The 13,607-nt window shown below is 32.2% G+C and overlaps 1 protein-coding gene across 1 annotated transcript; it reads right to left on the reverse strand.

Moving 5' to 3' along the window:
- Window positions 1-11,969: 11,969 nt before the first annotated feature.
- On the reverse strand, window positions 11,970-12,639 carry LOC105792092 (14 kDa proline-rich protein DC2.15). The gene has a single exon (XM_012620490.2). The coding sequence runs from the start codon at window positions 12,568-12,570 to the stop codon at window positions 12,178-12,180; it is 393 nt and encodes a 130-aa protein (XP_012475944.1). The 5' UTR covers window positions 12,571-12,639; the 3' UTR covers window positions 11,970-12,177.
- Window positions 12,640-13,607: the final 968 nt, after the last annotated feature.

Raw genomic sequence — 13,607 nt, forward strand, 5'->3', positions numbered from 1 at the left:
ATTTAGTAACTGAACTTGAATTGACACTCCTTGAAATATGCAATGACATGCAACATATCAACAAAACACAAACATGTCAGTATAACACAACAACAATTCAAAGCAGGTATAAGAAAATCAAGCACCTATCCGGGTAATCACTAGAGGTTGGAATAATTCTAACCAGGTTGGTCTCCTAAGTCAGCTATATGGGGTTTGGTTCTAGAGTCAAGGTACATGAACCAGCAGATTCCTCGATCTTCACCCATTATATGCTCATATAGACCGAGTTCAGTTCAGGGGAATACATTTCCCTATGGCTACACGGAGATGAGGATCTCACGAAGACATAGGTACAGATGTATCTCAAAAGTGATCCACTATCTTGCACGGAGGTGAAAACCTCATGAAGGAGTAGCTTCTCACTCCCACTTAGAAGGGTAAGACCAACAGTCTTTATGCAATATGATGCCAAGATATAAAACTCGCCTTACAGCAATCATACAAACAAGTGCAAAAAGAGGATCGTAATTTTTCAAATCAAAATTTCAATTTTCGATAATAAGACAAAAAACAATCAATTTTATGGCTTGACTCTTGGTGTCCCCAGTGGAGTCGCCAAGCTGTCGAAACCACTTTTAATTTGGAAAACGGGGATCGACTTTGAAAATGGAAATTGGAGTCGCCACCGATCTTTTATTGAGGTGTGATCGGATCACCTTGAAAATAATTTTAGGTTTGCAAATTTTGAGAAAACAGGTTCGGGAGTCTGTTACGCACGAGGAAGGGTTAGCACCCTCGTGACGCCCAAAATTGGTACCGAATTGATTGTTTGATGTCTTAATGTCGAAATATTGAAAAGATTTTAAAATACGATCCTTGATGAGAAAACTTGAATAAACCAAATTGAATGATAAGACACTTATTTCGAAGAAATAAATTTCTGCACTCAGTGAGTTAGGGTGCTCCAATTCAATCTTTGAAATTAAATGTGCTTTTTTTAAGGAAATCATGAGTGTAAAAAAGGTTACTTGATCGTTTAAGTCAATCGAGAAATCAGAATCCAGTAAGTTAGGGTTCAATTTCTCTAAATTCTTAAACCTCAAATATTGCCTTTATTTTAAAAACGAGACAACAAAATGTTGTATCCAGTGAGTTAAGATTCAACATTTCGAAATCTTAAATGCTTAATTTAAAAATTGAATGATTTTAATAAATTAAATACTTGATTATCCAAATTCATCTAGAAGAATCGAAGCCTAGTAAGTTAAGGCACGATTCTTTCGAGAACTTATGAACATCGAGCTTTTAGGGATTAAGTAATAAAACAACTATAGTGCCTTAATAAAATACGATTCTCGCAAAAGGAATGTGATTAGATAACAATACATACAATGTAAAACATGAAATACAATCTAAATTGAAACTAAAAACAATTAAGAAAGTGTTGTACAAATACCAACATTAACTTTAATCACATCATACAAATTTGAGTATTAATAAATAAACAACCAATAAACAAATAAAATAAATAGAGTTTAAGTAACGAAATGTTTATGTTTAAAACTATGAAAAAAATCAAAATTAATTGCTATGTATTATATACATATATATGAATATTAAAAATATTTGCGTATAAATATTATATATATATATATATATATATAAAGAATCATATAATTTTATTACGAAAATAAGATTTAAGTTATATACTACATTATTTTAAGAAATAAAGTAGCAAATAAATATATCAAAAATAATGGAGCCAATTATAATATTAGATTTGAAAATAAAGTATACAATAGAAATTTGAAATAATATTTAATGAACTTAAAATATTTTTAAAATAATAATTTGAAAGAACTTTTGGGTTATTTTCTAAAAGTTTTGTATTAATAAAAGAGTTTGAAAACAATACTAGGCGAATATCAAGATAGTGTTAAAAATAATAGATCAAAATAAGAATTTATTTGTTTTAAAAACATTTTTTGTGAGACTAATTTAAATATGATAAAAAACTTTAAAGTGATACAATAATTATATTAAAACATAAAATAGAGTTTAAATAACATTTGAAAAGAAAACGAAATTAAATAAATATGTAGAGCAAGTTCCAACTAGTAGTGTATAATAACTTTGAAAGTATTAATAATAAATTAAAATGATAATCAAATAAATTTTAAAACTATAGCAACAATGAATTTAAAACATTATTAAAAGTTTAATATAAAAAAGATACGTTAAATTTTATAATAAATGAAAGTAAAAACTGATTCTAAAATTTAAAAAAAAACTAAAAAACACTTGTCGAATTTGGAAAAGAATATTAGACATGTATTAAGTTGAAATCTATTTCGGAACTGAGGGACCAATCAGAAAATTATACGCAATCAATGAAATAATCCCAATCAACAACCAAAACGGCACCGCTTAAGCTTGGGTCTAAATGAAAATAAGATTAAATATGAGGTACAAATTACAAAACATTAAAGGAAATCCAATCGCAATCCCCTTAAACACGGAAGGACCTATTGAAGAAATAGACCAAATAATCCGTGATGCGCGGATCCTTCCTGGATCGGGTCACCAATTGGATCCGGTCCCCAGAACAACGCCATTTTAAAGTCATTGTACTGACTTTAACGACGACATTTCAACTTCTTGAATAAACAAAAAAAACCTAAAATCTGTTAACTTTGAAAACCCTAAGAGAACTAAGTTTCTCTGCGCCGTTCTGGGCGTTAAGGGTACTTGAGCAGTCATTGATTCTAGCCACTGCTCCGATGGCAACGGAGAGAGCCAGGATCGCTCTTCCAAGTACGTTCCCCTCTCCTTTCTATTGTTTCTCTTTTAAACGACGATCGATGAACATAAAAACTAAAAAAAAAAGCAAAGAGAAGAATCAAGCAACCAGCAAAATAGAAGAGAATAAAAACCCAGAAAATCACCTTTCTCTGTTTTTGATTTTTTTGTATTCTCAATTCTTGTGTATTGAATGCGTAAAAAAACTACGTAGTTCAATCGGTCCTTTTTATAGCCGATCTGAGGAAAAAATAAATTTTTCTAAATTTTACATTTTCTTCCTATTTTTCCTAGTATTTTGCTGTCAATCTGCTATATGCTCTCCTTTTTTGCTGTTGTTGTCTATTTTTGCTGCTTGTTTGTTCGTCTCTTGCAGGTACGGAGTGCAGCGTTAGGGGACGTGGTATGTACGGGAGCCAGCTGGGGGTGTGCGTGGAGGGGAGCCTGCTGGGAGTCACTGTTGCGGCACTTGTGTCATTTTCGAAACCGTAGGGTTTCTGACTACTAGTTTAGGTCAGTCGGGATTGGGTCTATTTCGGGTCTGGGTTAAAATTTTGGGTGTTTTGAAATTGGGCCTGTAGTGGGTTTATTTTATTGTATTTTGGTTTTGTTTGATTATTTATTTATTCATTTGTTTGGATTTGGGCATGCTTTAGGGCCTGGCCAAAATAGGCCTACTACAATTCTTATTATGGTGTATGCACACCGGTCATCCAATAAATTTGGGCTATTGGTATGCGCTTCAATTTGAGCATATTATAAATGCAAAGCGTCTTTTAATTTTAGGCTCTTTTATTATACAACTGTTATTTTCTTTACATGGCTCTAATGTTCCTATTTTAGACTTACATATTTCTTGCCAAGCTGATCCATTAGATGCTCACTGTCTCGACTCGATGGGATTGCTTTTTGGCACTCCCTCCTCCTTTTGTTTTATCCCTCTAGGTATCCGATCTTCACCGATTGAATGAATTTTTCGGCAGCAAAATTCGCACGAGGTACCTAATCAAGACTACCTTTCTGTGACGATCGAACAACGATTGGAGTGCATTGAGGCATGACTCGACACCTTCAGTAGCAGATGGCTAATCTCATTGCAGCTCTGCGCGAACGACAGTGACTACATGAGAAGTTTTTTTTCACATCGGGAACAATGTGTTTTAAGTAGGGGGAGGCATTCCTCATTGTCTTTGTTGTTTTATCTGTTGTTTTGTTACTATTGCCACTGCCTTGTACTTGTTTTGCCTACATTTTTTTAGTATATACTGCCCTTTTTCATGCCCAAGATTTTGACCAGAAACTGCCCACTGTTTGATCTGCGAGCATGATTCCTATCTATTGGGTTAGTTATGATTTTTCTATATTGATTTCATCTCCACTATTTTATTTCAATCAGGATAAAATGATTATGATTAATAGAGTTAACCCTATCTTGCTTATAGTAAAATTGATTAAGTTTAATGCAAAGAGGACACTTAATACAATTGTATGCTAAATTTATGTTCATGACTGTTAGGGAGTTCCCGAAACTTATTTTTGACACTTGATTGTTTTTCTTAGTCCTCCAAATTAAAATTTTGTTTCATTATAATAAATTTTGATGTCTCCATAGTTATGAGTGCAGTTTAAAATGTGACTGACTGAGTAACCGGGGTAGGGTGCTTGGATAGTCATCCTACTTCGCGTCAAAAGGTTGTGTGATGTGTTAGGTAAAACTCCGCTAACCGGAATTAAACAAAATTTTTTTAGGAATGTGTTGGGTTGAGTAACCGGGAGAGGGTGCTTGGTTGTCATCTCTCTTCGTGTCAAAAGGTTCAATATATTCTTAAGAAAAGAAAAGCATATATAATTATAATAAATTAAGAGTATATTGGGCTGAGTAACCGGGGTGGGGTGCTTGGTTGTCATCTCTCTTCGCGTCAAAAGGTTCAATATATTCTTAAAAAAATAGAAGGAAAAACAAGTAAAAATAATAATAAAGAATTGCATTTGGGGGCTAAAGGTGGAAACAAATAGGGTGTCTTGGTAAGTTTAGTAAATTACCTAATTTTCATGAAGTAATCTAAGTCGAATTTGATTTTTGTGTGTTTAAATTGGAATACTTTTTCAGTTTTACTTAAAGCAAGCTAAAGGTTCTCTTTATTTTCATATGCATTATGCCTAATTTTTATAAAACTTTGGAGTGATATTTCTTTCATGGTAAAATCTAAATTTCACAGTGGATAGGAACCATACTTGAGGACAAGCATGGGCTAAGTAGGGGGAATTTGATAATACTCTACATATTTTTATGTATTAAATACATATTTATTTTGAGTATGATCTCGCTAATTTGAGCTATTTTTGGTTTTTTATCTGGTAGGGATTAAATTGAAGGCAAAAGGAAATTTAGGGGCAAAAAGCGTGAATTTAAAGCCAAAATGGGCCAGCATGCAAAATAGGAAAGAGGTGGTGCCGAAAATACAAAGTGTGGAAGACTTGGGAGCAATAGTTCAAAGAAGAGATTTTATAAACACAAGACTCTATTTAAATTTGAATTATATTAGGATTATTGTTAAAATTATTATTTAGATTTAATTTTAGCTTTTATCTTCATTTATCTTTTAGAATTTAAATAGGAACAAACTAGGTTTCTAAGTACTATAAATAGGGGATGAGTGACACAAATTGCACTCATCTTTTCTGTAGAAAGCTCCCTCTCCCAAAAAGCTCTAGCTTTTTGTTTATTTTATTATTTAATAAAATTCCATTTGATTAAACTTATCTCTTTTTTTTCTCAAGAAACATGAGCCACTAAACTTATCTAGCCAAAGGTTGTCAAGATTCCTCAAAAAAGGTTTATGAGGCTTAGAATCTGCACTTAGCTTTCTCAACGGGTATTCATCGTTTCTCCGCATTACTGGACTGACGCTTTCGTCCATGTCCTTCCAAAAGTGATCTTTTCATCTTGCGCAAGGCGGCCGCGTTGTATGTTTTGGGAAGGTTGCATAGTCGATTCGTTAGCCTACTGCGTCAGTGGTTGTTGAGCCCAAGAGACAAAATGGTGTGGCATTCGCCATTGAGAAGTGATGATCTAGTGTAAGACGGTCCCACAAAAGTGAGGGTTGGCTAGAGTCAGATTCCTTTAATTGTAAGTCTAAAATCTAAGTGGAGCTGGTGGTTGTAGGCATCCTCTTCCACTATAACTGGCTTATTCTATTCGAGAAGGATCACCTAAAAGCCTAGAATTGAACCCAAGGAGGATCGAGATAACCGAAGGCTGGAATCTCTCAATCAAAGGATCTCTTTTCTCAATTTTGTTTCTCCTTACAATTTTGATTTCAATTTATACAATTTCAATCCCTCCATATTTTTAATTCTATTTTTTAATTTTTTTCCAGGTACACCGCTTTTTCTTAGGCATGACTCTGCCCAAGATCTCAAGGAACACAAATTTGTGCAAATCTACTCCTTGAGGATTTGACTCTACTTCCCTTATACTATTCTTTTCATTATTTTACAGGGATATGATATTTTTGGTGCTGTCAACGACACTTCATCTATTTAAGCAGTTTATATCTTTATGAGTTTTAAAGGATTACATAAAAAATTTCAATTTTGCGGGGCCAAAGTGTAATTTTACTATATACTAATTTAAAATTTATAAATTATAAAAGGATTAAAGTTGAAATTTATCATTTTAGTGGGGCTTGGGCTCTTGTCAGCCCATCTGGCTTCGCCCCTTATTGTAGTTGCTATATCCTTTAACTAAAACAACATAACTTTTTTTGTGAATATTATGTGAAAATAGTAAGTTGACAAGACAATATGTTTGGGGTATAAGATTTTAGAAATAGAAAAATTTAACCTAATTAATTTAAAAGTTGTTATGTGGTTGGACTAAAATTTTAAAATTTTAAAAATATAGAGACTAAAGATAACCAAATTAAAATATATGTACAACTTGAATAAAATGGTATGTTGAGGAACTTAAAAAAACTAGATTTTTAAAATAAGGATATAGAGCTAATGTGAAGCAGAAGTTTATTTAAACCAAAAAAAAAATCACTTTATCAATACAACAGAAGCTTGGTGGAGAGAAGTGCATGTATGTTGTTGGTTTTAGTTGACCATGATTTAACTCAACTAAGATGAAACATTTCATATGGTACAAGTTCAATAGTTTGAAACCAGAAAGAATTGTGATAATTGAAGTTAAAAGAGACAAAGTAATAATAATCTAGAACAATGCATGTTGGGAGGATATAATTGGTAAATGAAATTGCAATTACTGTGTTTGGGTGGAATTTATTGAATCTTTTCTATATTTTGATGGCTGAAGAATATATAATTTAAATTTTCACTCTTTTTTATTTATTATTTTTACAAGTTTAACCACTTTTAAATCTCTATTTTGTAAAAATTTAATTTTAAGCTTTTGAATCTTAAACGGGAAAATAAAAAATTAAAAATTAAACAAGATTTTACAATAAAAGACTTTTTAGTTTGGCTAGCCAGGACGTGTACTCTCCTTGCTCCTCCAAATTCCTTTATAATACAAAAATAAATAGAGAGGTTAACATTTTGGTTTTCAAGGGAGAAAAAAGGTTAACATTTTGGTTTTCAAAGGAAAAAGTTGTTGCATGCATTAGTGGCTTTATTTTAGGAAATAAGTTACACCCATCGTTCTCAAGTTTTTATTACTTTGTCATGTTCTAAGTTAGTGGGCATGATGTTATTTTTAGTCAAATTTCACTTATATAACTTCAAGTTTTTACTCCAGTTTGAACCATCACCTTTCATTTTCAATTAAATATCATTATTCCTCCTTTCTTTTTTTCTCTTCATATTCCTAAATAGCCTCATCAAACAACAATAGGTATCTGACTTATTTTCTTATGAGAGTATCCGAGTGAACCCAAATAGTTTTTAGTCAAAAGCCTTCAAGCCGTGGAAGCTAAAACTAGTTTTTCTGTTGCTCCTCTTGTTTTCGATGGAGACAACTATTAGATTTGGACAATGAGAATGGATACTTATGCACTGGATCTTTGAAAAGTACTACAAGAGGCTTACGAAGTTCTTCATTTACCCAACAATCCTACTATCACTTAATTTAAGAATCACAAGGAGATAAAGACTTGAAAGTCAACTTCAAAAGTTTGTTTCTTTGTTGCAATCTCACCAAAAATTTTTACTCGAATCATGACCCTTAGTTCAACTAAGCTCTGAATTTGATATGTATAAACATGGAGTCGGAAATTTTGTGCTAAGGCTGCAAGCACTGCTTTATTTCTTAAAAATAGGCTTCCCACTAAATTTGTGAAGGATTAGACTATGTTCGACGCTTGGTATGGGTATAAACTTTCTTTTCAATTTCTTAAAGTATTTGGTTGTTTGTGCTTTACCTAGTAGCTTTAGGTTAAGCGAGTCAAATTAGATAAAAAGGCTACCATAGGCACTTTTATGGGTTATAGCAGAGTTCCAACGCTTACAAGGTTTTTTAGCCTAAAACAAGAAACTTTATGATAAGTCGAGATATGCATTTTATAGAAAATGAACAATGAAGCTGAAAAGATCCAAATGGTACCCAGAAAAATTCTGATGAGATAGTGGATAAACCTCATGTTAGATGTACTAGGTTTCTTTATGATATTTATCAAAGGTACAATGTAGTTGTATGCGAACCTACTGGGTATGAGGAGGAGCAAAAGGATTAAAATGGATAACCACAATGCAGGAGAAACTGTCTATGATTGAAAAAAAAAAACATGACTTGGGAGGTGGTTGGTAAACCACTATACAGGAAAGTGATTAGGGAAAAATGGGTGTTCAGAACCAAGTTAGAATGTTGATGGCTCTCTCAATAAGCACAAAGCCAGGCTCGTGGTCAAAGTCTATGCTCATATTTTTGGTGTAGGCTACTCAAACACATTTGCACTACTGGCTAGACTAGTTAGAATCAATTTGCTACTCGGTTGCAGCCTAAAAGAGTTGGAAGGTGTATAATATGGATGTCAAGTTAGCATTTGTCAATAGACTTCCTCAGGAAGAGATTTATGTGGAACAACTTGAAGGGTTTCTAGTAAAAGCATAGGAAGACAAAGTTTATTTTCTAAAAAAAGTCTCTTCATGGTTTAAAGCAAGCATTGAGAGCTTGGTATAGTAGAATTGATGAGCGTTTGATAAGTTTAGGCTTTAGTAAAAGTCTTTCTGAATTTACTCTTTATGTTAAACACTATGACTCTGACATTATCATTATTTAATTTTATGTGAACGATCTCCTAATTACAAGTAACTTTCATTACTAAATTTAAGCAAGAAATTATGATTGTTTTTGAGATGACTGAACTTAAATTGATGACTTTTTTTTATAATGGAGATCAAACAAAACCAAGAAAATTTTTTCATTTGTTAAAGGAAGTATGCCAAAGAATTTTCTAAAGAAGTTCCACATAGAAGAATGCAAGATCATGGGTACTCCTATGAATCCCAACGAGAAGCTTAGCCAAGATGATAGAGTTGAGAAAGTGGATGAAGGACACTACAAAAGTAAGTTGGTTGCTTGATGTATCTCACATCAACAAGGCCCAACAATTTGTATGTTGTAAGCATTTGGTCTCATTTCATGCATTGTGCAAGCAAATTACACTTAAAGGCTGCAAAAAAAGGTGGTTAGATATGTTAAAGGGGCCATTAACTATGGTGTCAAGCTCAACAAGTGTTATTTTAGGAAATTAAGTTAAACCATTGATTCATATGTTTTTTTTCATGGCTAATTTAATGGGTTGTTTATTTGTTAGTCATGGATATTTAGTGGTAGTTAGTCATGTTTCAAGTTATTAAGTTAGTGAGGATGATGTTATTTTATTCATTTTTAATTTTGAATTTTGAATTTTAAATTTTTAAGAAGGAAGATTAAATTAAGAGAATATGTAAAATGAAGGGTTAAATTTATTTATTTTTAGAATTAGAACTAAATTGATAGAATTTATAAACATTGAAGGGTTAAAATTTTGTTATTATTCCATTAAAAAGAGGCTATGGTTATTTAATAAAGGAGTGGCTAAAATATTATATTTTGACAACGTTAGTGATTAAAATAGAAAATTTTAAATTTGAGTGGCCAAAACAAGAACACTAATAATTAAGTGACTATTTTATAGCTTACCCTAAAAATATATAAAAGAATCAGATAATTTAATTCATTTAGCTATTATTTATTTATTTCGATTTAAGTAAAATGAATAAAGTCATTAAAGATGAAGGTAAAATGTCAAAAACTCACATTATCACGAGAATATAAAATTACTTGAGGAAGATCTACTATTGAGATTAGTCTTATATTATGAAATAACACTATTGTAAAGTTAAGATTACGGGTAAAAAGTAATATGTGAAATGAAATGTTAATGTTATTATGAAATTTTAAATTACCTTAAAAGTGTAACTTACATGAATCAAACGGTAGAGACGGACTCCTTAAAGCTGTAAACTGAAGGAAGAGTTGAAACCCAAACCAGATATATTTCTTATCATATTAGTCACAAATCCAAGAGTGAATTGACCATTGAAGAGCTTGTTTTAATTCTAAGGAGATTTTGCTAGTGGGAAATCAAACAGTAAGAATGGCCAAGGAATCTTTGCCTTTTTTGTGCAGTGATGACCGTGAAGAAAAACTGAGGTTTCTTTTCCCTTACCATGTGAGAAGGCGTACATCAGCTTCCTCAACAAATTGCTAGTCACGGGCTCAACACTGTGCCTCATTGGTTGTAATGCGCCATGGACCACGGCCACTGTGTTGTCTATCAATCACATCTCTACTTTACTCTAGTAATCCAAGGAATAAACGACATGAAAATTTTAAGAATGATTGCGACGTCTTGTGGTAAACCCACTTACATGTCCCACACCAGGATATCTGATTGTGGTCAACAGTTTGCAAAATCAAAATCAGCAATGCTACGCTACCACGTCTTCCATTCTTTTTCTTTCTTTATTCTCATTCAATAATTTCATTTTAGAAATATACAAAGGTTAGTTATTTTGTGAATATTATAAACGAAGCTTTATAGATAATTACATAATAGCATCTTTTATTTTATATGAGGTTTAATATATTATTTGTGGAGTTTTTAGACTCTACTGTATAAAAAAGTATATTCTTAATATGTTAAATATTCACCCATAAACTCGACAATGGGAGCAGGAGTTAAGGATTGACAAATGTTTTATATTGATATAATAAAATATTAAAAGAATAAATATTAACAAAAAAAGAGACACATAACAATTTTTAAAGCTGCTTGTAGAATAAAAAAATTGTATGTGTACCAAATATTAACCCGTATATATATATACACACACTAGTATGGTTTCAGGTTTCACATTAGGTTAAGTATTTTTTAGGTTAGTCGATAGCAGTGATTACTTTCCTCATCACAGGTGCTCTCCGAAAAGATAAATGTGTTGGCTATAGAATGTGTTCCATTTTTTTGAGCGGAAATCAAACCCTCAACCACATGGTTAAAGGATGAAGTGGCAAACCACCACACCACACATTTTGATTAATTATAAAGTAAAAGATTAAAAGACACAATGAACTCTAAGTTTTTGTACTTTTTGTATATTTAGCATTTAGTCCTCACACCTTTATTTTCAAAATTTTAGTCCATTTATTTTTTGAATTTAAAATTTAGGTTTAATTATCAACACCATTAAAATTTATTCATTAAATTTGTTGACGTGACTTTTGAAAGTAAAAATACTTGGTAGTCATATAATAAAAAATAACATTGTAATGAACTTAAATTTAACAAATAATTTTAATAGAGTTAGCAATTCTTACATTCACATAATTATTTTAATTAGTATAAAATATTTAAAATTTTATAAAAATTTTAAAAATATAAAGATTAAATATCAAATTTAAATTAAATATAATCTTAATAAAAGAAATAAAGAATTAGGATTGAAAATTGTCCATCAAGATTAAAAAGAAAAGAAATATAATGGAGTGTCATGAAGGAAGGCTTCATTTGATATATACATATATAGCCAATTCATATATATTTTGCTAGGGCTTGCAATATAAACAAGCGAGGTGTCTTGGATTTGTACATTTAAAAGAAATAAAATAATTTAACAATTTTATGTAATAAATTAACAAAAATTGTTTATGACTATATAATAAGACCAAATACAAGCATCACTTTCAAGTCAACAATGGATGGTTTATTCAAATAAACAAACTGAATACTTTTCCTTTAAACTAGATGAACAAACTTTAATAAATGAAAGTAGTACACTTATTCAATCTCAATCCACTAAGAAACAAGCAATTACCAATCACCATAATAACTTAATTAGACCTTCAAAGCCACACAAAACACCAAGAAGACAAAGAATTGGAAACAATAATTAGGGACATTGGAAGCCAGATGGAACTTTCTTTGAGCAGACGTTAAGAAGCAAGCTGAGGGAAACTGGGATATTAAGGTTGATGCCCAAAACGTTAGCTTTGAGTGCTGTGCAAAGGCAAACAGCAGCTTCAAGATCAGCAAGGCCTCGGAGAAGGGAGCAGCATGGTTGCACTGGGGGCGAACCAACAGTTACATTGACTAAACCAAGCACCTCAGCACAGACACCTAACTTAAGGGTATCTTGGGGGCATTTGCCTGAGGGGGATGGGCAAGGAGTAGGCTTTGGTTTTGGGTTGGGGGAAGGGCAAGAACCGCAAGCACTGACTAGAGAAAAGAAGAGAACGTTGAGGGCAAAGAAGAGGGCAAGCGATGCTGTTCTTTTTGAAGCCATCTTGCCTAATGTACAAATTATAGTATGGAGAATTTGGAGTGAAGGAAGGGGGTTTTATAGTGCTTTAAGAGCACAACTCGGTTGTATTATAATGTAAGCTTAGTTAATAAACTTTTACCATAAATCAATTTAATGTTTGCGATTTGAATTGGTTGAGGCAGAAGATTGTTCGTTAACTTCAGACGTTTGTGATTGTGAGGTGGAGATTTACACCAAAATATTAGCAAGTCCCAGCCTCTAATGGTGGAAGAAAATGGGACCCTCAAATCACTTAATCTATCTATATCATTCATCCTAATAGCCTTATTATTAATCTAATATTGGGACAGATTTTAATAGTCTTCTAAACAATGGTAGCTAATACTTTATTTTTTTACAAAATATCTTCTCTGGCTCTGTTCCGAACTAGGATAGTTACAACTCACAAAAGCTAACTGCTGAAGACAAAATGGATCCAGATTCAGAACAACATAATTACTTCCCTGTTGAAGTATAGCTTGCCAGACCTTCATCTTATTCTTGGGTTTCATTTTTTGTTTTGTTTTGATTTCGCTATATTCCAATCTGACTGTATCATGTATGTCATCCTACCAAACCCATATCTTTCACATTGAACTCCAATTTCAAGATCCCAATACAACTTGCTGTCAAAAAACTTAACTGTAATGAGCTAATGCAACTAGAAACGTTCAGAGTCTTCATTATTTAATCCTTTAATTTTCCTCTATAATAATACCATTGAGATTGCTCGTAGTTACTGCTAACAAACCGATTTTGTTCCTATTCTTGGCACATTGTCAATGGAAGTTTTCAAGCTTGAAAAACAGGATTGAAGTGTCACGGGTAAGCACCTAGAGACCTACCATGGGTTCCACAAGAGATCCATTTGGAACAGTGCCCTCATTTGAAAAAGAAATCATTCCATTTACATTAATATACATTTAATTGTCATTACCAGGTGATTTTTTTCCCTTCTTTTTCACACATTGATTGGAAACCGGATGCTTCTCTCGACTGCATAAACTACTGAAACCTAA

The sequence above is a fragment of the Gossypium raimondii genome, chromosome 8, assembly GCF_025698545.1.
Source record: "Gossypium raimondii isolate GPD5lz chromosome 8, ASM2569854v1, whole genome shotgun sequence".
NCBI lineage: Eukaryota > Viridiplantae > Streptophyta > Magnoliopsida > Malvales > Malvaceae > Gossypium > Gossypium raimondii.

Coding starts and splice junctions, on each gene's coding strand:
- LOC105792092 (XM_012620490.2), bottom strand. CDS start 12,570: ATGGCTTCAAAAAGAACAGCATCGCTTGCCCTCTTCTTTGCCCTCAAC.